This window comes from Ips typographus, linkage group LG4, assembly GCF_016097725.1.
Source record: "Ips typographus isolate SLU linkage group LG4, UJ_Ityp_2.0, whole genome shotgun sequence".
Taxonomy (NCBI): Eukaryota; Metazoa; Arthropoda; class Insecta; order Coleoptera; family Curculionidae; genus Ips; species Ips typographus.
In genome coordinates, this window is record NC_138425.1 from 7859478 (window position 1) to 7883896 (window position 24419).

At 33.8% G+C, this 24419-nt stretch overlaps 7 protein-coding genes across 12 annotated transcripts in view; 5 read left to right on the forward strand and 2 right to left on the reverse strand.

Annotated features, from left to right (window-relative positions):
- The first annotated feature begins 2573 nt into the window (after positions 1–2573).
- Positions 2574–5856, forward strand: LOC145727942 (beta-galactosidase-1-like protein 2). The gene is made up of 5 exons (XM_081977808.1): positions 2574–2884; positions 3999–4221; positions 4273–4427; positions 4482–4652; positions 4704–5856. Exons 1-5 carry the CDS (start codon positions 2602–2604, stop codon positions 5834–5836), a joined length of 1965 nt encoding a protein of 654 aa, XP_081833934.1. The 5' UTR covers positions 2574–2601; the 3' UTR covers positions 5837–5856.
- Positions 5857–10561: 4705 nt separating this feature from the next.
- On the forward strand, positions 10562–11656 carry LOC145728807 (NADH dehydrogenase [ubiquinone] 1 alpha subcomplex subunit 6-like). Its single transcript, XM_081979331.1, has 3 exons — positions 10562–10748; positions 11223–11338; positions 11437–11656. Exons 1-3 carry the CDS (start codon positions 10622–10624, stop codon positions 11563–11565), a joined length of 372 nt encoding a protein of 123 aa, XP_081835457.1. The 5' UTR covers positions 10562–10621; the 3' UTR covers positions 11566–11656.
- LOC145728802 (venom serine carboxypeptidase) lies at positions 11621–14023 on the reverse strand. Its single transcript, XM_081979322.1, has 5 exons — positions 13582–14023; positions 12855–13094; positions 12199–12800; positions 11963–12141; positions 11621–11905 (listed from the first exon to the last, which is right to left on the reverse strand). The coding sequence occupies exons 1-5, from the start codon at positions 13802–13804 to the stop codon at positions 11731–11733; spliced, it is 1419 nt and encodes a 472-aa protein (XP_081835448.1). The 5' UTR covers positions 13805–14023; the 3' UTR covers positions 11621–11730.
- Positions 14024–14222: 199 nt separating this feature from the next.
- Positions 14223–16176, reverse strand: LOC145728803 (DNA primase large subunit-like). Of its 2 annotated transcripts, none has more exons than XM_081979323.1 (6): positions 15615–16175; positions 15361–15559; positions 15120–15306; positions 14915–15059; positions 14600–14863; positions 14223–14525 (listed from the first exon to the last, which is right to left on the reverse strand). In XM_081979323.1, the coding sequence occupies exons 1-6, from the start codon at positions 16054–16056 to the stop codon at positions 14356–14358; spliced, it is 1407 nt and encodes a 468-aa protein (XP_081835449.1). In that variant the 5' UTR covers positions 16057–16175; the 3' UTR covers positions 14223–14355. The 2 variants fall into 2 exon arrangements, with proteins under 2 accessions (XP_081835449.1, XP_081835450.1); XM_081979324.1 differs by having other exon boundaries at positions 14294–14525; positions 14596–14863; positions 15615–16176.
- Positions 16177–16679: 503 nt separating this feature from the next.
- Positions 16680–18627, forward strand: LOC145728801 (venom serine carboxypeptidase-like). 3 transcript variants are annotated; one of them, XM_081979321.1, is made up of 6 exons: positions 16683–16830; positions 16893–17161; positions 17220–17348; positions 17409–17543; positions 17600–18217; positions 18266–18627. In XM_081979321.1, exons 2-6 carry the CDS (start codon positions 16918–16920, stop codon positions 18511–18513), a joined length of 1374 nt encoding a protein of 457 aa, XP_081835447.1. In that variant the 5' UTR covers positions 16683–16830; positions 16893–16917; the 3' UTR covers positions 18514–18627. The 3 variants fall into 3 exon arrangements, with proteins under 3 accessions (XP_081835446.1, XP_081835447.1, XP_081835445.1); XM_081979320.1 differs by having other exon boundaries at positions 16680–16830; positions 16880–17161; positions 17600–18627; XM_081979319.1 differs by having other exon boundaries at positions 17600–18627.
- A 332-nt stretch (positions 18628–18959) lies between these two features.
- LOC145728805 (venom serine carboxypeptidase-like) lies at positions 18960–20720 on the forward strand. The gene is made up of 3 exons (XM_081979325.1): positions 18960–19500; positions 19552–20229; positions 20284–20720. Exons 1-3 carry the CDS (start codon positions 19173–19175, stop codon positions 20667–20669), a joined length of 1392 nt encoding a protein of 463 aa, XP_081835451.1. The 5' UTR covers positions 18960–19172; the 3' UTR covers positions 20670–20720.
- A 1010-nt stretch (positions 20721–21730) lies between these two features.
- The window catches only part of LOC145728806 (calcitonin gene-related peptide type 1 receptor-like), a 50266-nt gene continuing 47577 nt past the window's right edge, over positions 21731–24419 (forward strand). For all 3 annotated transcript variants that reach the window (XM_081979329.1, XM_081979326.1, XM_081979330.1), the window contains exon 1: positions 21731–21921. The gene's annotated coding sequence lies outside the window, so the exon portion shown is untranslated. The remainder of the gene's footprint in view (positions 21922–24419) is intronic.

The following is a 24419-nucleotide window of genomic DNA, read 5'->3' on the forward strand; positions in this document are numbered from 1 at the left end:
CATTTTTGGAATCTTCATTGAATTTCCTATCTAATGACATAATAAAAAACTTCAAAATCGAGTTCAGTCAAGGAGAAAAATGGTGTCAAAGTTTGAATAGCAAAAAGCACAGTTTCAAAGAAGAGTCAGGGATAAAATAGCATGTAAAACCCATTTGAAGTGACGGAATCATATTTTTAAGTGACATTTCTGGAATCCTCATTGAATTTCCTATCTAATGACATAATAAAACACTTCAAAATCGAGTTCAGTCGGGGATAAAAACGGTATCAAAGTTTGAATTGCAAAAAACACAGTTTGAAAGAACAGTCAGGGACAAAATAGCATGTAAAACCTATTTGAAGTGACCGAATCATATTTTTCAGCACATTTTTGTAATCCTCATTGAATTTCCTATCTAATGACATAATAAAACCCTTCAAAATCGAGTTCAGTCAGGGAGAAAAACGGTATCAAAGTTTGAATTGCAAAAAACACAGTTTGAAAGAACAGTCAGGGACAAAATAGCATGTAAAACCTATTTGAAGTGACCGAATCATATTTTTCAGCACATTTTTGTAATCCTCATTGAATTTCTTATCTAATGACATAATAAAACACTTCAAAATCGAGTTCAGTCAGGGACAAAAACAATGTCAAAGTTTAAGTTGCAAAAAACACAGTTTAAGAACAGTCAGGGACAAAGGAGCATGTAAAACCTATTTGAAGTCACCGAATCATATTTTTAAGCACATTTTTGGAATCTTCATTGAATTTCCTATCTAATGAATTAATAAAACACTTCAAAATCGAGTTCAGTCAAGGAGAAAAACGGTGTCAAAGTTTGAATTGCAAAAAACACAGTTTGAAAAAACAGTCAGGGACAAAGTAGCATGTAAAACCCATTTGAAGTGACCGAATCATGTTTTTCAGCACATTTTTGGAATCCTCATTGAATTTCTTATCTAATGACATAATAAAACACTTTAAAATCGAGTTCAGTGAGGGAGAAAAACGATGTCAAAGTTTGAATTGCAAAAAACACTGAAAGAACAGTCAGGGACAATGCATAATTTTCTGCAATTTGAGATGCACTTAACTTTTGTATTACTATAGACTATATGTCTAAAATTGCTTTATGTCTTCGACAAATCCTTGATATTGTTGATATTCATTTAATTAGTTAGTATGTGGTCAATTCTTGTGTCTGGAAAAGTAATTTTTCAGTAATTTTGTTCTTAGATGAAGCCAAAGACCTCATTTTCTTCACGTTCCTACTGAGTTGCCACTCTGCCTAGTTATACAAAAAATATGCAGATTTCAGCATGATGGATCATTTACGATTTGTCACTATTTGAACTGCAGATATTCTCACACTCATTTAACCGTTGTTAATTTTTTCGAAACTAGTATATCCTTTTCCAATAACTACACTTTCCAAATTTATCATTTTTGTTAGATATATTGACAATTTTTCTTTCTTCTAAAATACTAAAACCTTAACGCAGTCTATCATATTCTGCACCTGAAATATTAGTCTGCTTAACCAATTTGTATGAAAGTATATTCAAAAAAATTCCTTTATAAAGTGTCAAAGGTAGACACACGTGCGTATGCGTAAGCAAAAGGCGTCTCTCAAAGGCTGGCTTGAACTGATAAGGGCGCCCAAAGCCGAAATAAAGATAGCCATCTTAATATACTGCCTTTGTGCTTGGAAATAGTTGCCAGATTTATGGCTTTTTATGTTCCAAATCTAATTAAAAACCGGTTCTAAATCAGCAATTTGTTTAGGGTGACGTAGAAGGGTGGGTTAGAAATTATTGCATCTTTTCCATTGTAATCCAGATTAACCTTAAAAGTGGGACAATGGAAATTGCATTCACAACTATAAAGATTTTTTTAGAATTCACAGTTAATTTGTTGGCGAGGATAATTTTGGCATAGAATTTGAACTTGTTTGCAACATTAATTAAATTGAACAATTTTCGGTTCAGTGACGAAGCTGGGGATTTAAATCACTTTTGTAACGTTATCGGATTCGACCGCCTGCATAACTTATCGAATATATAGGAGCAGATCCAAAACTACACGTATAAATTTTGTGAATTAAGTTCTGAATGGCCATCGGATCGCAATAATTGCACAAGTCCCCGAATATATCATCGGACGATTGTATTAACGCGATATCTTCACTAACTCGCCTAAGAATCTCCGTGAGACGTCACCGAGCCGGCGATTTACGAGTCTTAACCCTTCGGAAGGGCTTAAGTTACGCGGCCCGATTATTGTCTCTAGTATCTGCATTTCCAAACCAATAAGCAGCTGTGTTCCTAACTAATAACTTCATCCCAACAATTACATTAAATAACGCCTTAAAACTAAGCTTAGATTTGGTTGTCTGGGGAGTTTTACGATTTATGTAGTGGAACCTCGGTGTAGGTTTCAAAATTTAAGTTAATCCATATCACGGGAATAAACAGTAAACACTCCAATTTGATAATAGTACTTCAAATTTCCGAAGGTTCAAGCACCCTCCGAACTAAAAAACAAACAACTTAATAGCAATGTCAATATATTATATAAAACTCCATAGAAATTTGTATGTTCAGTTACTAGTAAAGAATGTTGGTAGCTGCTACACTGGTTACGTTGCTGAGCTTCAGCCTAGCTGAAGATTTACCAACAAACTACGAATATTTCACGTCAAACGGGATTGAATCAGGATTGTCAGCTGACCAACCCAGTTTCGTGTTAAACGGAAAAAATGTCACCATTTACAGCGGGGCAATACACTACTTCAGAGTACCTAGAGCGTATTGGAGAGACAGACTGAGAAAACTCAGAGCAGCTGGATTTAATACTGTAGAAACTTACATTGCTTGGAATTTGCATGAGTATGAGTCAGGTAAGTCTATTGCAGGAATATGGAGGTTAAAGTTGTTTATCGCTTTAGGTCATAAATTAATTTTGTACAGAAATAATTAATTTTACTAGACACAAGGTGATGAGAGAGTAGAAATGTGGTAAAGAACTGCCAATCTGCGGGATGCACTTTAAACTTCATGAATTGTTGATCATTGTTTTCCTGTACACGTCAATCAAATAGAAGTTGAGCGTTCATAGTTTGGTTGCTTGACCGGTTAAAATAAAATAAAAATTTGTATAGGTAACACTATTCTGCTATTCCTGCATTGACATTTAAATTTTTAAAATAATCTAAGAAGTTTAGTACAGTAGTAAGTTTAATTCTTCTGACGATAGCTTTGTTATTACAACATAGAAAAACCAATTTTACTATTGAAAATAATTTCCAAATGTAGATGCTTGGAGAAATAAAAAAATATATTAAGATCTCTTCAAGAAGGATGACTAAAAGAAGTTATTATTCTTGTTTCATGTCTTCAAGACGTTTTTGTATTAACTAAAAGTGTTTAAAACAAACAGAATTGGAAAAAAATTAAAGCTGTGAGAAGGTATGTTTTACTCACTTAATGGATTCTTGAAAATGTATTAGCCTCTGAAGATGACTTAAACTCGCTCAAAAGTTATTGTCTATAGTTTTAAAGAATCTAAAAACTAGCCTTATAAAATGACTATTTAATAATCTAGAAAAAATAAAATGACTGTCAGTTCAACTCTTAAAATAAAGTTTAAGTTTTCATTAATTTTGGAAACCAATTAATAACTCAATATGCTAACGAGTGTTATTCAAACAATAGCTGGAATTTCCGGAAAGACTTTACAATTTTAAATTCTCAAATATCTGATTTAGTATGGCACAAGTGGTTTCTGCATGTCGTATTATTTAATTATACAACTTGGGACCGGTACTTTGAACTTCTGATAAATTTATCTTTATAATTTCTTTAGAAAACGTAAAATCAGACGCTACTTTTGATCAAATCCATCATTTCTATAGAAATTATCCTACAAATAAATTTATTCGAAGGTAAAAGTACCGCCACTAAGTTAAATTTGCTGTAAAATATGAAACATTATTTAACAAAAAAATGTTTTAGGTAAATTTGATTTTGGTGGAGGCGGTTCCGAAATGGAAGACTTCCTATACTTGGAAGAATTCATCCAAACAGCTCAAGAAGAAGATCTTTTTGTGATTATCAGGTCCGGACCGTTCATTTGTGCTGAATTTGAGTTTGGTGGATTTCCCAGTTATCTACTCAGACACGGGAACGACATCACCCTTAGAACTAACAATGAGATCTACATGGAATATGTCACTAGGTAATGTTTTAGTACTTCTTGACTTCATGTGTTCTAATATTAATGTGTTAGGTGGTTCAATGAACTTATGCCACGATTAGCTAAACTTCAATTCACTCAAGGAGGTCCCATCATAATATTTCAAGTTGAGAACGAATACGCCATTGGAGGTAGCAATCGAGACGAGGCTTATTTACTTCATTTAAGGCAACTCATGCTGGATAACGGTAAAGAATTTTCTTACTTACCTCAGCCTATGATAAAATAAATAAATAAACTAGGAATTGTTGAATTACTTGTAACTGCTGATAATCCATGGAGAGGAACATACGGCACCCTGCCAGAATACTTTTTTATGACTGGTAATTTTGATACCAAACCGGAAACCAATTTGGACGATATGGCCACACTGCAACCAGGACGTCCCATCATGGTAATGGAGTATTGGACAGGTAATATCTTAGACATTATACACTAATTCCAATTAATAAATAAAAATATAGGGTGGTTTGATTATGTGGCCAAATCGCACTCAGTGAAGTCAGTAGAAACCCTCCAAGAAGTATTTGAACCAATCTTAGCTTATCCAGCTTCAGTCAATATGTACATGTTTATTGGTGGCACAAGTTTTGGCTTTCTTAGTGGTTCTGAAAACTTAAATTTTGATGATTTAAACACCGATTTTCATCCTATGACGACCAGTTATGACTATGGAGCGCCACTTGCTGAAAATGGTGACTACAACGAGAAATACTGGCTAGCAAAAGAGCTTTTGGCTAAATACAATCCCATTCAGACCAAATTACCAGACACACCTGCATTAACTGAAAGAGCAGTATACGATCCAGTGGTTTTCGATAAGCAAATTAGAATTGAGGACCTAATAGCTCAATCTCCCTCATTTGAAACAACCAAACCAGTCTCAATGGAGTATATGGATATCAATGACAACAATGGACAAAGCTATGGTTATGTGGTTTACAGAAAAACGGGTCTTCATTTGCCGAAAGACTCGGTGTTGGAGATTGAAGGTCGGTTATGTGACACTGTCATAGTTTTGGTAAATGGCAAGCGAGTATCACCAATTCTGGAAACTTCTGAAGATCTGAACAAGTTTGGAACTTGGAGAACCAATGACTCAGAATTGACTTTGAATAGTGAAGAGCTTAATGACGCTCAACTCGACTTAATTGTAGAGAACTGGGGTAGAGTTAATGTAGGAGTTTACAGACAGTACAAAGGTATATGGCAAGGTGATGTTTTGATTAACAACCAAGTGATTCAAGACTGGACTATGTACGCCTTGGAGTTCAAGAAAGCTTGGACTAACAGCTTGGAGAACTGGGACGACGTTCCTAGTAGTAAAGATAACACAGCCCCAGTTTTGTACAAAGGGACATTAACTATTAGTGGAACTCCTAAGGACACTTATGTATACACTGAAGAATGGACTAAAGGAATTGTAATAATTAATGGATTTGTTTTGGGACGGTACGCCAAAATGGGACCTCAACAAAGTTTGTACTTGCCAGCAACACTTTTGAAAGAAGGAGTCAATGAGTTGGTAGTTTTCGAGCAATTTACAGCTCAAGATCAAATTACTTTTGTTAGTGATATAGTATATAACAATCATTAAATTTTAAGAGTATGAAAAAAGGTATTATCATATTCAGATAGAATAGTCTAGCCTTTATATGGAAACCATAAAATCGAAACTTCCAATCTTCCGGCTTTAAACCCACATGGTAGATCCTTCAATTTTAGCTTTTCTCAAATCATTATTACGTCAAATCCTTATTACCTCACCGCCATATCCGTGATGCTCTGATATAAAGCTTCTACGTGAGGCCATAGTTAAGGAAAGGTTTCCAGGGTGTGCGCCTCTGTCTCGATAATATCCAGTTCGAATGAAAGTTTAGGACTTATACCAGTGACGTCGTAGATTATAACTCCAAAAATTAATCACATTTCAAAATGTGCAGATACTCACACTGAGTGTCCATTTAATGATTTTTAAATGTAATTTCGATGTTTTGTTAGTTGCAATTTAGTTGAATTGTAGTTGGAAGAAAGTTGATGGTACGCTCCTGATATTTTCCTGTTGAAATGAAAGTTTACGATATTGGGATAGTTACCAGGCACGGGCTGACGGCTTACTTGCGATACAAACTGTCAAATCGGGACCTGATGGACAACTGTCGGACGTGCGTCGCATTTGATTGACCCTATTTCCCGCTTTTCCTGATGGAGAATCAATACGATTTTCTGTTCCTTCCTGACGCTGTGAAATCCACTACCTGGCAACAATTTCCCAACTTTCTATACATGCTAAAGCGCTATTTTCCTTATTAAACCATCGCTTCCTTCGCCCTGTGACATTCATTAGCTAGAAATGTGCTAATTTGTATTCACTTCAATTCCGCTTTCCCGGCAATTTTCATTAGTTAAAATAAAAACAAAAACAGGAAGAGACCATTCTAAATTTTATTCTAATGTCGACTCTAGCTCGGATATTGCCGAAAAATATTGCCAGTTCAGGTAAAGCGTTCTCTGTGTCTCCGGGTAGCGTTCGCGATGGTTTAGTGCATGGCTTTAGAGGTAGAATTACAACATTTAGAATATACGTGCTTCCGGTTAAATTGTATGTTGCACAGAACGGAGAAACAATTAAAACAATCGACCTTGTGCAGCTCGAATACCAATCAGAAGCGGAATGGTGAGATTAGAGTGCCGCGCGTCCTGCGAGTATTATTCGAACTTCGAAGATTCAGAACCAGAAGTTTTCTAGGAAAACAATCACGTGTCTACTTTAGAAGAAATCTATTCTAGCAATAGCATTAATTAGCACATATTTTATCATAGAAATCTTGGCCACTTGCAGTCTAATGTGCATGGAACTAACACTGCACAGTTTGTGTCCACAAGTCTTCCCACAAGTTGGTCAAAAATATTTAAGTAATATTACAAATTTTTCTTTAATTTGAAGTTGTTCTTTATCAACAAATAGAATTTTTGACTTCTCTGCACACTTGAATCTCTACAATAACTTGAAAAAAAGCTTTTTTCAGTTTTATTTAAATTTTATTTGTGCATATAAAGCAAATTTACTTTTTAAAACAACTTTGACATTGAAACTTACGGAATATTCTATACACAAACCATGTCGCGCAATGGACTATTAAACCGTTTTCAACGGCAAAATTACAAAGCCACAATTTCTTCGGGACCGGAGTGTTGGCGACGTTAGTTATAGGTTTTAATTAGGACTCTGTCCGAAACCAGCTCGTCTAATCACAGACCGGTCATTTCCTGCCCCGTTTCCAGGATAATGTCACAGGAGCCATTCCAAGTTGGTCAATCCTTTAAAGAGCGCATTACTCGCGTCCAATTGCCCACTAAATTGGACCTATCTTGACACCTTTACTACAATTTAGAACGCTCTTAAAGAGAGCCGGGGCATCCCGATTTTATGTGCGTTCTGCGATATTCCTTACTTGCTTCCCTGTCACATTATATGGATTTAAAGTGGCAGATCTATTAGCAGGAGGGCGGATAGTGCGGTCCAAATTTTTGGCCCGCCGGATATACGGGCACCTATAACTTACCTTTGCTTATCTTAGTGTTTTTTTGGAATAATTTCAGGAAAAAACGACTGTGTAGACACATTTTGTTATCCCACTGTAATCTATCTTCCTAGTTTTTAGAGTTGATGTTACTAATACTATACGTTTCTCTTAAATCACATAGTATGATCGGAGCCATGCATTTTAACTTTTAATAGCAGCGCGCTCTTTTGCAAGGTTGTAAAATAATTCAGGTGACAAATGGCTAATTTTAGTAGGCAATAAAACTGCAGTAATTAAAATTATTATAACCAAGGGACTCCACCTGTAAGTTTGAATGTCTTTATCCGCCACATACATCATGCAAACTGAGACGATTTTCGGTAATTGGCTCTTAAGTCTCCGAGTTTATGAACCGGATATTTTTTGCCACCAATTTACAAATGTAATGTGAATAAATTGAGCGTTTATGTGCTACACTTTCAGAAATGTATGTTAGTATAACTAATGAAATCTATAGTTTTATAAATTTCAGCCTAACCAAACCTTTTTTACCCTATTTTCAGTTAGTAACAATGCAAACTTGTATTGCTTGCAGTAAAACGCTTTCACCAACACGACAGGAAAGCTCTTAATATTTTAGTTCTGAGGCTTTTAATCTATACACACCACAAATTCACTTAGGTGCTTATTATGCAAAAGCTCTATCAAAAAGACTTTCTTAAAATATGGGCGTTTGTGGGCTGGTCTACAGGATGTAGACCAGTAGTGTAGAGAAAGTGATAGCTTTGTGTCCTGTAAACACCACTTTGGGATCCTTGGTCACATTTCCCAGACAAAAAACAAATTTTACGTTTGATTTAGAATTATCTGCATCTTTACTTACTTTCACTAATAACACACAATAGATAAATGTAAATTTTTAGTAGTTCTGTAAAGGGACAAAAACGTATATTTAAATATCTTATTGATTTGTTATAGCACCTTTGTGATTTGTTTATAAAATATAACTTATTCTTTTATAAGTAATATAAACCCTTCTCCACAAAAGTTTTATTAACTCCCAAAAGGTAAATAAAGGGAGGCTCAACTATTTTCGGGTACAGAAATACCCATCTTCAAGAGCTTTTACATGGGGGAGACAGCAAAACCCAAATTTTAAAAATACTAGGAAAAAAACTTTTTAGGGGATAACCAAATTAATCTGGAGAAAAAGAAAATCTTAAGATTACGGCCATAATGGCTAACAATGTAGAATTAATTAATTAACCAAAAGCAAACATTTTAGGTCAGGGCGACCCTTAAAGTTAAGGCAAATATAAGTTAACATTTTCATTTTATCTAACTGCTTGGTAAGACTATATAAGGTTGAAGATGAAAAAATGGACGTTGGAATTCCAACGTCCAAATTTATACTAAAAATCAACTTCTTAGGTTACTAAACAAAAATTGAACTGCTTAGACCGACCCTGGTGGAGAAGAGTATTTACGAGCCACTTTAGAGACAGTAGCCGGGCGAGGACGGGCTGCGTCATCTCGCGTCGCGACGGCCGTTTTATGCAGATAAGCCAGTTTTAATTGCATCAAGGAAATCGCAATGGCCCAGAAAATAAACGAAACAGGAATACATGTTTGGCCTCCGAATTGCCAACTCCCCCGTTCCTTTTGTACACCTTAACGTCGTTGGGTTTCTTATTTCTTTAAATTACGCTCAGCTACTTCTTAGCAGTTTTATATCCCAGATGCTCCACAGTACTAAAGTTAAAAAAAAAAACAGAAAATTTAAATTGTGGATATCTCTAAATAGAGTAGGTTTTCCAGAGCAAATCATATATGCCACAATAGCCGTAAAATTTTTAGAAATTTTTGCGTATGCACTAATGTTCATATTAAAATTCAAGACCGAAGAATATTTAGTACTTTATATTAAATTGGATAGGGAAGTTTATCAATATGGCATGTTGCTTTGGAAGCAAAAACAAAATGAGAAGAAATCTTTAAGGCCGATCCTGGATTATCAAGCGTGCAATAAAACAGGAGGCTTGACAGGCCATCTTCGCAAGTAGGCCATTTCCATGCAGAGGAACAAGTTCCATCTAAACAGGACGGGATTCGTCACTCTGGCACGGGGAAACTGATAGATAAACAACACCCGCCTTCAAGCTTTTTCATTGTTTTTGTTTCCTTGCTTCTATAGTTGATATGTTTGTAGAATAGCAAACTGGAATTTATTTTTGTTTAAATTTATTTTATCTAGGTACCAAAAAGTTTGCATTCATTCTGAAAAAATACCTTTTTAAGTTTGTTAAATGGATATCCGAATTCATATTCGAGGACCGTTATAAGTATTATGTGCTTTGTTGACCCACATTATAAATGGTAACATTTTTAAAATAACTGCCGAATATTAACAGCTTTCTGGAGGCAATAATATAACGGTTAAAACAATTAACATTAACACAGTGATAGACAGTTTGAAGCGACTTAATTAGACTGTAATAGAGATTTTTTAATTTAAGTATTTTCAGCTGAGAAAACTATTTATTTAAAAATTGTACAGAAAAACTTTTCACACTGTAAACGCTATGGGCGCCATCTTTTATCTAATACTCTTAAGCTGACTCCTTCCGCTTTTCCAGGGCTTTATCAATTTTTTATGTTTAAAGAATTCTTGATTTTAAGTTGATCCAGTTTATTTGTCCTCCAGACACCATTGAAAAAGGATTGGACATTCCACTGACATCAAATTAGTCAATGACGTCAAACGTTGACATTTCACTGACCTTAAACTGTCACTACTGTCACTAGTCATTATTACTCAGTTGAGGTTTTTTGGTAAACAAAGTATTTTTTTAAAAATGTCTCAACAAGCCGTAAGAAAAACAGTAAAACAAGTAAAACCAATCTTATCCCTTAACAGAGAGGAGGCTCGGAAAAGAGTGCTAAGTTTGTACAAGGCTTGGTTCCGTCAATTGCCCTACATAGGTTTGTAAACAATAACCTTACTTTTTAGGTTTATGTAATACGTTGGGATATCCAATACTTAAAAAATTAGAGATAATTTACTATTTTTGTACATTTTGCATATAAGATGGCACTTTTAAATAGGGATACTCAGAGAGGGAATACGTAAACAACTCCAGTGTCTGTTACACATCAAATTTGGCTAAAAAGTTAGTGGTTCATCCACACATTAAGAAATTATTTTGAAAGGGGACAAGTTTAATAAAATGGTACACTCTATCAAGCGCCAACTTAAATGGAATTATAGTAGTATTATCAAATTAATAGGTTTACCTGTAGTTATCAATATGTAGGCAGCAACCAATAACTTGTACCTAAAAACAAAAATTCTCATATTAGTGACTGCTAGCACTTGTTTGAAAGGTTGAACTTACTATAACTTGACTGGATTATCAATTAAAAATCAGTATAAAATACTCTCAACAATTGTTTCAGTAAAACAATATGATATCCCAAAAAGTCCTGAGCAATGCAGACAGAGACTCAGAGAAGAATTTTTGAAACACAATGATATCAAAGACATCAGGATTGTTGATATGTTAGTTATTAAGGTGAGTATGTATCATGTAATATTGTAGATGATTGTTTGGTATACTTTCCACAATACTGTAAAATATTATTTGAGATTTTGTAAGTTGATTTGATCTAGGGCCAAATGGAGTTGAAAGAGACAGTAAATATTTGGAAACAAAAGGGACATATAATGGCATACTTTAAAGACACTTGGGAGCCAAAACCAAAGGATTTCCTGTCCAAGTTTTTGTCAGGAAAAGAGTAGAATACTTCAGAGATTAGTGCTGGTAGTCTGTACATATTTAAGTAAAAAAACTGTATTAAAGGAATAAAATATAAACCTCTATTAGGTACAACATTTTAATTGATACTAAACAATATTTGATCAGTTATGAGATTCAACTGTTATGAAAGATCCAAACATTTGCAGTCAGTAAGAAGTGGTATGGTAGGGTTTATTACTAGTGAATCTAGTAATTAAATCCCAAGCCCATTTTGGCTGGTCACTAGGAACCATATGACCAGCAGCTCTAACTAGTACCTCAGTCAATTTTCCTGCTTGCTTAACATATCCTGCCAATTCAGATCCCACATACCATTGATACCTATTAGATAAACAAAATTTGAATAAATCTTAGTTTAAAAATAAAAGTGAAACTGACCTTTGAGCATTTTTGTACTGATCTGATCCAGCAAATTTCAAATTAGCCAAATAATTTTCAGTAAGAGGGTAAGCTACTATAATGTCAAGTTGACCATTGTAAATTAACACTCTGTAGTTACTCAAAAGCTCTGAAACCCAAGGGGCTACACTTTGCATCACATCATTTTTCAAGTTTTCCTAGAAAAATATACTTAATTAGATTCTAGCAGCTACAATAATAAAAAGAAAATGTACCTCTACAATATTGGTTTCATCACTGAAAGTTGTATTACCAACATGAATGGCAGCCCTTACATTAGTTCTCTGAACATATTTTGACATGAATTCCAATTCAGCATTTAGTGGATCAACTGGATACAGATAATTGAAGTAGTTGTCAAAACCAGTCACATTTTTAAACAATGACTGATGATTGTTCATGTCACCATTCAGAAGGCTATCAAAAATTTCAAAAGCCTTATCAAACTGTTTGTTTTGAATGTATTTGACACCTTGTGCTTCATAGTTTTGTACTGTTTGAAGGGTATTTATATCAATCAATCCCAGTTGGTACAAGTAAACTCCATACTTCAACTGGTGTTCTGGATCACTTAAACCATTCCCAATGCTTAAACCTTGCAGATTGATTTTTAATTTTGCATTAGGATTATTCTGATGAATTGTGTATGAAATTGCAGGCACATATTTGCCAGCATATGATTCACCAGTTATAAAAAAGTCATTTTTCTGTAAATGTGGGAACAAAGTAAAGAACTGTAATAGTGCAGCATACAAGTCTGCTCCAACTTTAGTTTCATTCTTTGCATAACCTCCATTAGTAAAACTAAATCCAGAACCTATAGATTTATCTTTTTAACTTGTTGTAACTATAAGCTAGGTCCTGAACTTACCAACTGGATTGTCAATATAAATGACATTATGGTTTAAGGTCCAGGAGTACTTTCTCAATTTCAGGCCATGTTTAGGCTTAACTGAAAAAGGGCCATTTTCTCCAAATAGACCTATTAAGCTAGAAGCTCCAGGCCCACCTTGCAGCCACAAAACCACAGGGGCAGTTTCAGAATTTGCTTGGGCAGGGAAGTACCAGAAAAACATGTTGGAGTTGAATGTTTTGTCCACAGTAAAATAGCCTAAAAGAATTGATGGTTACCAGAAATTTGGTTCAGCTTATTCAAGTTTTAATGTAGATTATTAGGTAACTATTCCACAATATGCATGATTTAATTTACTGAGGATGGTTTTGCAAAGATAACCAATAAGTATTAACAAAATTTTAACCCTTATATTTTGCTGATGAATTTAATGACAAGAATTAAGCCAATCAAATAGATATAAATTTCATTTATATTTTTTTAATTACCAGTAATGTTATACAGGGTTATTCGACAAGGAAAATTGTGACTAAGGTATCTTTTAAAAATATTTTTAAGATGTACCGGTTGTCCCAAATGCAGAAAAAGTATCTAATAATCTATATAGTATAAAAAGTATGATCTTGAAAATATTTTTAAAAGACCATTTCAGAACCAAAACTTTTTTGAAAGTGAATAGTTTAGTCACAATCTTCCCTGTCGAATATTGTGAATAACCCTGTATAATTTAAAAACTTTTTCTTACCTGAGTAGCTTGCTTGTTTCTTGAATCCATTGAACGAGACTTTTGCAGCAGACTGGGCTTCTTCAATTTTGTTTTGTTCAATTAATGGTGTGAGTATTAGAGGCTGTCCAGGATCATCTTCTAATCCTAATTCAACCTTAGGAAACTTGGGATAAAAGTTTGGAAAAGCTCCATTTGTCCAGTGGATTAGGAACAGAATAGCAAGTAATAAAAAAGATTTCATGACAACTTATGTTAAGAGACAAATTATAAGCGAATAAATAAGCTAATTACAACTGGTCTTTCAGTCTAAACAAAGAAAACCTTGTGGTTTGGTATACCTTATCAAGTATTAAAGCCAAAGTTTAAGTCACTCAAGTTAAAAATAGCCTTGTCATTGATTATTTATTTATTTATCAAATGGACCAATAAAAAAAAACTAGTGACTTGCCCCACAGCAACAAATATTTGTTTTGACAATTGGTATAAGGCACAAAGTACATGTAATATTTGACGGTTGGTCACAAGAACTCTATTAGGGTTTGCCATAAAGTGGTCACCTGACCAATTTAGGAGGTCATCAATGGCCATCTTTTAAAGAGTAGGGTGGGTTACTTCTTTACCATAAAACATTTTTATATGTGAAATTATTGAACATTAAATAAAGTAATAAGAGACATTGTTTATTATAATATGCAAACTTAAAATTAATTATTTACAATGTATGCCAACTCAGTAAAAAATAAACAACAATTCAAACACAAAAATAAAATTAAGGCAAACCTCAGATTTTTTCTAGTTTGATTGACTGGCCTCATTTTCCAAGTTCATGCTCTCCTCAAAATACTGATTAGGATGGTTGATTGTGTTTTTGGAAGGCTTACCAGAATGTGTCAGCTCAAAATATTTGGTGCAGGCAATTTGATAATGACCATTGTTAACTAATTTTAAAATTTCTTTGCCCCCTAAAAATTGCAGTTAATGATAATACATTTTAATTAAGAGCCTTATTATGCATCTTAAACTTATACTCACTCACCTTCATTAGGCAATCCAACTTCATTAAATTTAGCCTTTAAATTAGCAATATCAAAATGTTTAAATGGACACCCATGACATTCACCCTGGCCAATGCTGCCCATAATAATTTTCATGCAACTGTAGGGAGAGTAGCTCACCATTCTGCCCACTTTACCAAATTGATGCTTAAAATTGTATAAGTACTCTTTATTAAACTTTTCATTGTCCATTTTTTTAGTAAATTCTTGGCGCCAAAAGTCAATAAAATTTTCATACTGGACACCTATAAATTCCATTAATTTAATCCACATTTACCACTTAAAAGAAGACTAACCAATAGCTTTTAAAAACAACCCATAAATTAACCTGCCATTGTGCTTTAAATGGTGACTGGCTCTTAAATTTTTATGAAGATTTTGCATGCATAGAGGGAAATGTTTGTTTGCATAAGAATCTAAATCAGCTGGATTCACTGCTTCCTGTTAATAAAAAATATTAAATTAGCAATAAACAACTGTAGGGCTAATCTTCAAGTATACCTTATTTCCTGAATCAACATATTCATTCCCAGCATAACATAAATGCAAAGTAGATAACAAATCAATCAATCTGTCATCATCCAATTGAGGCAGTCTCTGGTTAATGATACTAAGACTTTCACTTAACATAGCTCTGAGTTTTGTCTTAATACATTCAACCAAATCCGTTAGAGAAACATAAGCAAAACTACAAAAACAACTTCTGAAATGTAGCTTTAAAACTAGGAATTTTGAGACAAACCCAAATCTCAGAAAAACCCTACGGATTTTAACTAAAGGTAAAACCTCCTGAAATTTCACTTTATAAAATGTACTATTTTCAAATATTGCATCAGTCATATTAAAACTGCAACTAATAAGCTCTTCCTTAAGTTGATTTTTTTCTTCATCAGAAATAGGGACATAGTTGAGGTTGTTCAATTCCAAAAATTTTTTTATACCTATAATCATACATGAATACCAATCACCAACATACACAAGTTAATTACCACCTACTTTCAGGGCTTTGAGCCATATATCTCAATTTAAACCACTCTAATTCACGAGCAAGAAACCATTTTCTCAAATCCTCACTGCGACAATAAGACATTCTCAGAATAAAATGCGATATGTGATCAGCCTTTCTTGCTTGTACATCCAACTCACTTTGACCACCCATACCATTTGTGAGCCGAAGAAACTTTTTAAGATTTTTATGCAACAGATCTTCTTTGATACACTGTTTCCACTCCTCAGAAAAAATGCGAGGACCTTTTACAGAGGCTTGTTCTAATACCCTAAATAACTCCACCCGTTCCACAGCCAGATCTTCAAATTCAGATAGGCCCACTACAGTTAGGGGCCAATCAGTATACATGGTTAAATCATGAGTGTAGATGTTTGCATCGGGATTCGTTAGTGAAACGTGAACTCTGCGTCGTCTTGCTGTTATATCCATTGTCTTAGGGGTTTCTACTGCTTAATTTTACCACTAATATAAATTTTTAAAAACAATTGAGATTGAGAATAGAAGCAAGTGATGTTTTTTTCCCGCCAAAATAAAGAAACAACGATATGTCAGTGTCGGATATCAAACACCATTAGTATGTCATAATTGTCAAATGAAAAACTGTCGACCATTTTAGGTTTAGGTTGATTCAATTTTCCTATCAAATCCTTGGAGGACAAACAAAATTAACGATTTACAAATGCTTTACTCTACAAAATAGTTTTTTAGGAATTATATTTGTAACAAGCAATAATAATTATAAAAGTTTACTTGCTGGAGATATACCTAATATTAATTTGACAATCTTTCAGGCAATAGAGCTTTGGGAATTGTAGAATTTTTTACTAAAATATACAAGACAAAATGTACTTCGATGTTTTTTTATACTAGGACATGATCAAACAACTACTGTAGATTATATTTAATTTCAGGTTTAGACTTTGCAAAATCATAAAAACCACTTAAATCTAACTACCTACAACAAAGAATTTGGTGCAGTTGCAGCCACTTTATGTGATTTACAGACCACAGCTTCAGTGACTCATTATAAGATAAAAACCTTATCAAGCTAATAATGTTTTGGCTTTGTATAAGCTTTCAACGAGTTTAAATCTTTGTCTTACCCAGGGGCTTGAATAGATAACATCCCGTATTGCTATAGTTCTTTTCTGTGTTTATTTTAATGGTGGACTTAGATCTTGTAATGTGATAGTGTTTTCTAAGGTAAAAACATCAGTTTCCTATTATTACCGATATTGTAAAATTTGTAAAGTTTTGCTGTTTAGGTATAAAGATATTAATCCAACCGATATGGGTGCCGAATCTGTAAAATCACTAAGATCCATAAATAATAAGCTATTGCCAATTATTTTGATTGTACTTATAATAATATTCTCCGCCTATAATATAACTACATCTCATTCATTAAATGGAGGTGATGATCCAGGAATTCCTTTGTTACTTACACCATTAATTGAAGAAGGAAAAATTGACATTGCTCAAATGGCTGCTGAAGTGTACTTTGATGGTTTTTTAAATAAAATCAGCTACTCTGGTTCGTTACAAGTTGTGATATGTGTTAAACAATTACTGCATTTTTTATGGTTTTGCAGGATTTCTTACGGTGGATAAAACTTTCAATTCGAACATGTTTTTCTGGTATTTTCCTAGCGAAAACGGTGATAAAAATGCTCCTATAATTCTCTGGCTGCAAGGTGGACCTGGAGCAACTAGTTTAATCGGTAAGCACACGCAAATATGAAATTAAACTAGAAAAATACTAAATTACAAATATTACACAGGTTTGTTTGCTGAGAATGGAACTTTTTCAGTAAAAGTGCAACATGGACTAAAAGAACGAGTATTTGCTTGGACCAAAACTCATTCCGTTATATACATTGATAATCCAGTTGGAACTGGATACAGCTTTACTGAAGGTACATTTTTATATATTCAGATTTATATCTACATATACTAAATATACAAATTTCAGGTGGATATTGTCAGAACCAAACGATAATCGGACAGCACCTGTATGAAGCACTCATTCAGTTCTTCACAATGTTTCCAGATTTACAAACCAACGATTTTTATATCGCTGGTGAATCTTATGCGGGCAAATACGTTCCAGCTCTTGCCTATACCATAGACCAGAATAATCCAAAGCAGAAGCTCGTGATTAATTTGAAAGGTATTGCTATCGGAAACGGATACTCAGACCCAATTAATCAGCTTGAATATGGTGATTACTTATATCAGTTGGGGCTTTACGACGCTAATACCAGGGATCGCGTTAAAGAAATCGAACAACAAGGCTTCCAAATGATCCGGAACGAGGAATGGGAGAAAGCTGCCCGATTATTCGATTCCCTAATGGATGGAGATTTGCAAAACTGTTCGGTTTTCAAAAACGTTACTGGATTCCAGGATTATTTCAACTTATTGTATCCAAGAAGCCCGTTAGACAATGAAATGGAATTGATGAAAACGTATGTACAAAGAAACGATGTTAGAGCGGCCATCCACGTTGGAAACGCCACATTTCACACTGATGATACGGTGGAGGAAGAATTAATTGAAGACTCTGTGCAAAGCGTGGCACAGTGGATTAGTAAGCTTTTGAGCCACTACAAAGTGTTAATTTATAACGGCCAATTAGATATTATAGTTCCCTATCCACTTACTGTGAATTACCTTCAGAAATTGGATTTTGATGGGGCTGACGATTATAAGACAGCTGAAAGGTATCGATGGAAAGTGGCGGATGATATTGCTGGATATGTTAAGCAGGCCGGAAATTTGACGGAAATTTTAGTAAGAGATGCAGGACATATGGTACCAGCAGATCAACCACAATGGGCTCTTGATATGATTAGTAGATTTGTTAGTAATAAGCCATTTCACTAAAAAATGTTGTATGATAAGAAGTTGTTTTGTACTCATTTGAGTTATATCCTTTTCTCGTTTCTGTATCATGAATTAATGATTTTTTTCCATTAAATGACCAAGGTGAACCAAAAACCTTAGTTTTATTGCCCTATTTTTAACACCTCCTAATTGAACAAAGCAAGATTGATGAAGCACAGACCAGTATGTGGATTTGATAGATTTCTAAACAGGACAATTCATTCAGGTTTAAATCATTAAATACGTGCCTAAAATTGGAAATAAAATGATTTGTACTGTTTTATACGCTTACTAATTTGATTACTTATTAAAAGGTCATGTTATTAACAAAGGATATTATATTACAAATGAGAAGAACTGAAATGCTCAGTACAAAAAGCGTCCACCTAGTAATCCAGAAACTTCTTTAAAAATTCAAATAATATTGAATTATTTGATAATTTAAAGTCCACATTGTAAAATATTGATGTCAAGTGCCACTTCTCCTGCAACATCGTTGAATTTTAAATGTTTGTTTTACTGTTGATATCAGGCAGACAATTTTAAAAGTTTCAATTTCATTGATCTACTTTTTACAAACAATTTAGTTTACTTACTGCGATTTGTCACAGCCTTTAGTTAACCATATTCTACAAAACCAGAGCAGTTCAACACACAAAATGATGATACTTAGAGATTTTCTAGCTATTATTATCTGGTCTTCATTCACCGAAGCGAAATATCCCAATTACTATAAACCAGTTGAAGTGACAGACAGTGGTCTAGATGAGGACGTAGGGCAACCTTTACTACTAACCCCCTACCTACAAAACAACCAGATTAAAGAAGCCCGAGAAGCTTCACTTGTTCATTTGAATGAATTTCCAGATATAGTGAGCTACAGTGGATTTTTCACCGTAGATGAAGCTTATAATTCTAACCTGTTTTTCTGGTTTGTTCCTTCACAACAAAATTACAATGAAGACCCAGTGTTGTTGTGGTTACAAGGTAATGCAGTAGAATTCTACTAATAAATCAGTACAAAATAGAATATTCTAGGTGGACCTGGAGCTTCAAGTTTATACGCTCTCTTCAGAGAAAATGGTCCTTTTACAGTCACTGATGGCAATACTTTTACTGAAAGAGAATACTCATGGACAAAGAACCACTCTGTAATTTATATAGACAATCCAGTAGGAACTGGCTATAGTTTTACCACAACTGGATACGCTAAAAATGAAACTATCATTGGAGAACATCTCTACAAAGCTTTGCTCCAGTTTTTTACCCTTTTTCCAGAGTTGCAAAAAAATCCTTTTTGGATTACTGGAGAGTCGTACGCAGGCAAATATGTTCCTGCTCTCGGTTACACCATTCACACTCATAATCCTAGTGCTGACCTGGCTATTAATTTACAAGGATTATTAATAGGAAATGGATTGACAGATCCTGAAAATATGATTGTTGAATATGGCCTTTATCTGTTTGAGCTTGGATTGATTGACGAAAACATCAAAGATGAATTTGTACGCTATCAGGATGAAGCAGTTAGATTGATTCAAGAAAAAGACTTCATGAAAGCTTTTTTGCTATTTGATGTACTTCTAAATGGAGACTTTTACAGTCCTACATTGTTTCTGAATGCTACAGGACTGTTAAGCTATTTTAATTACGTCTTTGACACTGCTGAAGATTATTCCTATGAAAGTTATTTGCAAAGTAGTACAGTGAGGCAAGGTACTTAAGGTTATTATTCCTATAAGTTAGTGAGTAACTATTTAAAACTTACAGCAATTCACGTAGGAAATTTGTCTTACTCTAGTACTGAAGTGGAGGAAAACCTTTTTGAAGATGTGATGCAATCTGTTGCTTCTTGGGTGTCAGAACTTTTAAGCCACTACAAAGTGTTGTTCTACAATGGACAACTGGATATTATCGTAGCTTATCCATTGACGAGAAACTTTTTAAAGAAATTAAATTTTAGCAGTACAGAAGAGTACCAAAATGCTTCAAGATTAGTTTGGAGAGTGGATGATTCGGTGGCAGGTTACGTGAAACAAGCAGGGAATTTAACCGAAGTGTTAGTGAGGGATGCTGGTCATATGGTACCAGCTGATCAGCCAAAATGGGCTTACGAGATGGTTTACAAGTTTGTTAGAAGAATGTCTTTAGTTTGAGTTTTGCTTAGTAATTGTCATTCTTAAAGATTAATAAGACATTATTACTTACTTGATGTGATTCTGTCCTTTAGCTGTTACCATTGGCTTCCATAGGAGACGATACTTTTTATAATAGTGTTGTATATTTGATGTTTATTGGTTTTTGAAGTACGGTTTTGGACACTGTTTAACTTAGATATTGCTTTCCTTTCTTGGGGATTTCTATTTTTGATAGCATTCCATAACCATTTCCCAGTGGTAGGTTTTGTTGCACACGTATTCGGTTTTAGATATGTTGATCTCTAGTCCCCATTTGCTCTTCTATTAGTTTACTGGTCATATATTCAAGATTGTCGGTCTTCTAGATCGTCTGCAAAGCTTAGGGTATAGATGGTGTTGTCGTTTAGCGGGATACCCATATTGCTGTATTTACTTTCCATTGTAGCAACGCTTTTTCTAAAAATATTTTGAAAAGTGTCAACAACAACCTTGCTTTAAGCTTTGGTTTATGAAGAAATCGTTGGAAAATGTGTTTTCAACTTTTATTTTTATATGAGAGTTTTTGTGTATTTTCTTAATGAATGAATGAATCTTCTGAAAAATCTTCTGAATCTTCTTTGATTATCGTTATATTGATGTTTGTTATCTCCAAGGCTTCCCATAGTTCAACTTAGAACTTAGAATAGAAGTATAACGTAGAATTAGAATTAGTGTTACACAGAAAGTGTCCACAGAAAAATCCACTGTTGATCTTCCATGACGAAAAAACGACAAATACATATACATACAAAAGTTAGTTATTTTTGAATATATAGGGAGATTAAAACGTGATACAAAACATCTGGGATTATTGGACAGAAAAATACAGTCAATTAGTATCGAGAATATGGAGTTGGATCAATGTTGAGAAAAAGATAACTCTCTTGAAAAATGTACATAGCGCCTAAGTAAAATATATATTACCCTAATAATTGCTAGTAATTTCTATTTTTTTTCTGTTACTAAATTTGCGCATTTTGCCTAAAATGTTACACGGCGACGTCGGCAACCACACGGAAAACAGCAGGAAGCGTCAACTTCACTCTTCAGTATTCCGCGCGCTTCGCACCAATACCGTTCTGGAGTTGAAAGTTGTTGGCGGGAAGCACGTGTTTCGAAGCCTTTTTCGCATATTTTCCGTAGAGAAAATAAGCCGATTATTCGCGTCAATAATTTTATGGGAAAATTGCCGACAAAATTGAGACCGAAGTATTCTAGGGCACGCACACAGGTATGCAAAAAATAATTATATTATCCTTGTCATGAATTTTTTTCTAAGTAAATATTTAGGGGTGAAATTGAAAAACGGGGAAAGGAGAGGTATTTTTCCTTAAAAGGCACGTTTAGAATGATAATGGTTTTTCAGGCAGGTGATAATATTTTGTTATCCTTTACTAACGGTAACCTACGCAAACCTACGAAAAGGGCTAAAACATTGATATTTCACCTCTAAATATTTGGAGTTACATAATTAATTACAAGCCTTCTTCTTACTTCAAAACAGACTTGAATTACTTCTACTGTGTGTTATTATTTTATTATTTATTTATGAACAATTTAATGTTGAAAGAAACACACTACTACAGAAAAAGCAAACATGTTTTCTATGAGGGTGGTATTTGCGCTTGTAACAGCAGATTGCAAGAAACCTTATTTGAAATCCCTTTGTTTATATCTGAAAATACTCCCTTACGTTGAACGTCTTTCAATCAATAAAACAAACAATTTGTTGGTTATATAGAAAGGAAAAGAACCTTCATCAATAAGAGAGCAAATGAAATTAACTCGGAAATTAATATAGTGCTACTGTGAGAGAAAAACAATAAAATGATTTATGCTTTAAACAAAAATGAAAAACTGTTGTCCCTCAAAGTTTAACCAAACATTTACCCATATGCTAACCGTCTCTATTTATTATGCTTGTAGATTAGAATATACCAACAACTCATTTCAGTTTACACATACAATTTTTTTAAACATTTGCTTAATTAGAGATTTTATTAGCTAAATAATGAAACAGGTTTATTTACCAACCAGCTGTTAATAATTGTCAGGATTAACGGAAATTGTTTAGTACAATTTGAAATATCTTCGAACTAATTGCGTGGGAGCCATATCTGTAAAACCATTACTCAATTAAATGATCTTATAAATTACAACGCTAACGTTTACTTGAAAGAAAAAAGTTATCAGCCATCTTTAATCTCAGCCTTGGAGTTGGAAATTAAACAGACATAGTCAACGCTTGATATATCAAACAATTCAGTATTGTTTAGCCGATAAGTTCAAAATATCAAGCTAAGAAGTATTTTATTTAGCCTCCTGCGAACATATACATTAGCCTGCAATCTGTTAAAGTTCTTATCAGATACGGTAAAAATAGGCGACGACAAGGTAAGGATACTGTCACCTTATCATTGTATCTATGGAGTTATGGTTGATTTACATGCGAGATATTCTTGCCTGATTCTCTTTGGAAAATATTGATGGTTCTTACGTTGACAAAGTGTTTAATTTGCAGGCTTTGACATTTTGTTTTTTGTAGTTTTTGAATATTTTACAAATACTACTGAGTTGTATAGGCATAATCTTTTAACTTATGAAAGGCATTTGTTCAGAAACTTAGCTTAAAATCATCGTTAGAATTCTTGTTAGTTGAAAATTCTTGTCTCTCAATTTTGTACAGAATTTTCTTGGCTTATCTATAAAATTATACTCTATACTAAATTGGTCAGATATGAAAAAACGATACTTTAAAACTGGACTTGATGATGACAAGACAAAACATGTTTGACAACTAATCAATTAATGTTTTTGCTAATAGAAGCGTGCATTTAGTAACCCTAACCAAAACAAAAATTGAAAAACCTCACCCTAGAGTACTTTGCCCTATGCATAACTCTTCATTGCGTGATAACTGCATAAAATTTTATAACCTGAATGCAGGTACATGTTAAATGCTGTTTTAACGTGCATTTAGGGGCTGTATAATATGCAAATGGCTTTGAAGCCTTTAATTAAAAAAAAACCTCCCTTTTCGAATAATTTATATCCCCACACGAGGAAATTTCTGGTACATTTATACCGTGGTACGTAAAAGCTCTTAACATGGAAGCGTAACGAGAAACTGAAAAGTAATAAACTCTATTTTTATGGGTTTTATGGAAGATCATTTATCGACTAAATTGGAAAACTGTTCCGAGTTATTTATTGTTGTTATTACTCGAAATGATGTCACTAAAACCAATGTTATGATTCTTGTTATCAAAAATCGATATTCTGTATTTTTGATTGATCCTGGAGTTTTGTATGTTAATAATTGCTAACAAGTTAATTTAAATAAATAATCAATGAATTTCTTCATTAAATCCTTTCGAAGAGTGGATCATTAAATTGTACAATCTGGCTTTTGTCAAATTACGCTATACACAACAAGCACATTACAAAAAGCCCTTCGGCTCTGTATAAAACGCAAGACATTAGACAAACTCTGTAGGTAATACAAAGGAGAAGCAAACGATATTAATTTCTCTGTTTAGATTTGCTTGTATGCCGATATATTGCAAGAAGACTAAAAAGGTAAATGTGCACATATTTATCTAGAAGACATTTTTATTTTTGAATTTGTTTCCAATAAAGAAACATCCTACAGTAGACAGAAGTGATTGTAATATTTTTCGCGACATAAACAATTTTACAAAGAAAAACAACACCTAAGAACTATTAAGC

Bases quoted from the DNA above. Each gene is read 5' to 3' on its own strand.
- LOC145728807 (XM_081979331.1), top strand. From the start codon at position 10,622: ATGTCTCAACAAGCCGTAAGAAAAACAGTAAAACAAGTAAAACCAATC. The intron at 10,749-11,222 runs GTTTGTAAACAA...CAATTGTTTCAG, and splicing joins CCGTCAATTGCCCTACATAG to TAAAACAATATGATATCCCA. The intron at 11,339-11,436 runs GTGAGTATGTAT...GATTTGATCTAG, and splicing joins TTGATATGTTAGTTATTAAG to GGCCAAATGGAGTTGAAAGA.
- LOC145727942 (XM_081977808.1), top strand. From the start codon at position 2,602: ATGTTGGTAGCTGCTACACTGGTTACGTTGCTGAGCTTCAGCCTAGCT. The intron at 2,885-3,998 runs GTAAGTCTATTG...AAAATGTTTTAG, and splicing joins TTTGCATGAGTATGAGTCAG to GTAAATTTGATTTTGGTGGA. The intron at 4,428-4,481 runs GTAAAGAATTTT...TAAATAAACTAG, and splicing joins GCAACTCATGCTGGATAACG to GAATTGTTGAATTACTTGTA.
- LOC145728805 (XM_081979325.1), top strand. From the start codon at position 19,173: ATGATGATACTTAGAGATTTTCTAGCTATTATTATCTGGTCTTCATTC. The intron at 19,501-19,551 runs GTAATGCAGTAG...AGAATATTCTAG, and splicing joins AGTGTTGTTGTGGTTACAAG to GTGGACCTGGAGCTTCAAGT. The intron at 20,230-20,283 runs GTACTTAAGGTT...TAAAACTTACAG, and splicing joins AAGTAGTACAGTGAGGCAAG to CAATTCACGTAGGAAATTTG.
- LOC145728803 (XM_081979323.1), bottom strand. From the start codon at position 16,056: ATGGATATAACAGCAAGACGACGCAGAGTTCACGTTTCACTAACGAAT. The intron at 15,560-15,614 runs GTAGGTGGTAAT...GTATGATTATAG, and splicing joins TATGGCTCAAAGCCCTGAAA to GTATAAAAAAATTTTTGGAA. The intron at 14,526-14,599 runs GTGAGTGAGTAT...TGCAATTTTTAG, and splicing joins AGTTGGATTGCCTAATGAAG to GGGGCAAAGAAATTTTAAAA.
- LOC145728801 (XM_081979320.1), top strand. From the start codon at position 16,918: ATGGGTGCCGAATCTGTAAAATCACTAAGATCCATAAATAATAAGCTA. The intron at 17,162-17,219 runs GTTCGTTACAAG...ATGGTTTTGCAG, and splicing joins AAATAAAATCAGCTACTCTG to GATTTCTTACGGTGGATAAA. The intron at 17,349-17,408 runs GTAAGCACACGC...AATATTACACAG, and splicing joins TGGAGCAACTAGTTTAATCG to GTTTGTTTGCTGAGAATGGA.
- LOC145728802 (XM_081979322.1), bottom strand. From the start codon at position 13,804: ATGAAATCTTTTTTATTACTTGCTATTCTGTTCCTAATCCACTGGACA. The intron at 12,801-12,854 runs GTAAGTTCAGGA...ATAAATCTATAG, and splicing joins TTATATTGACAATCCAGTTG to GTTCTGGATTTAGTTTTACT. The intron at 12,142-12,198 runs GTACATTTTCTT...ATATTTTTCTAG, and splicing joins ATGAAACCAATATTGTAGAG to GAAAACTTGAAAAATGATGT.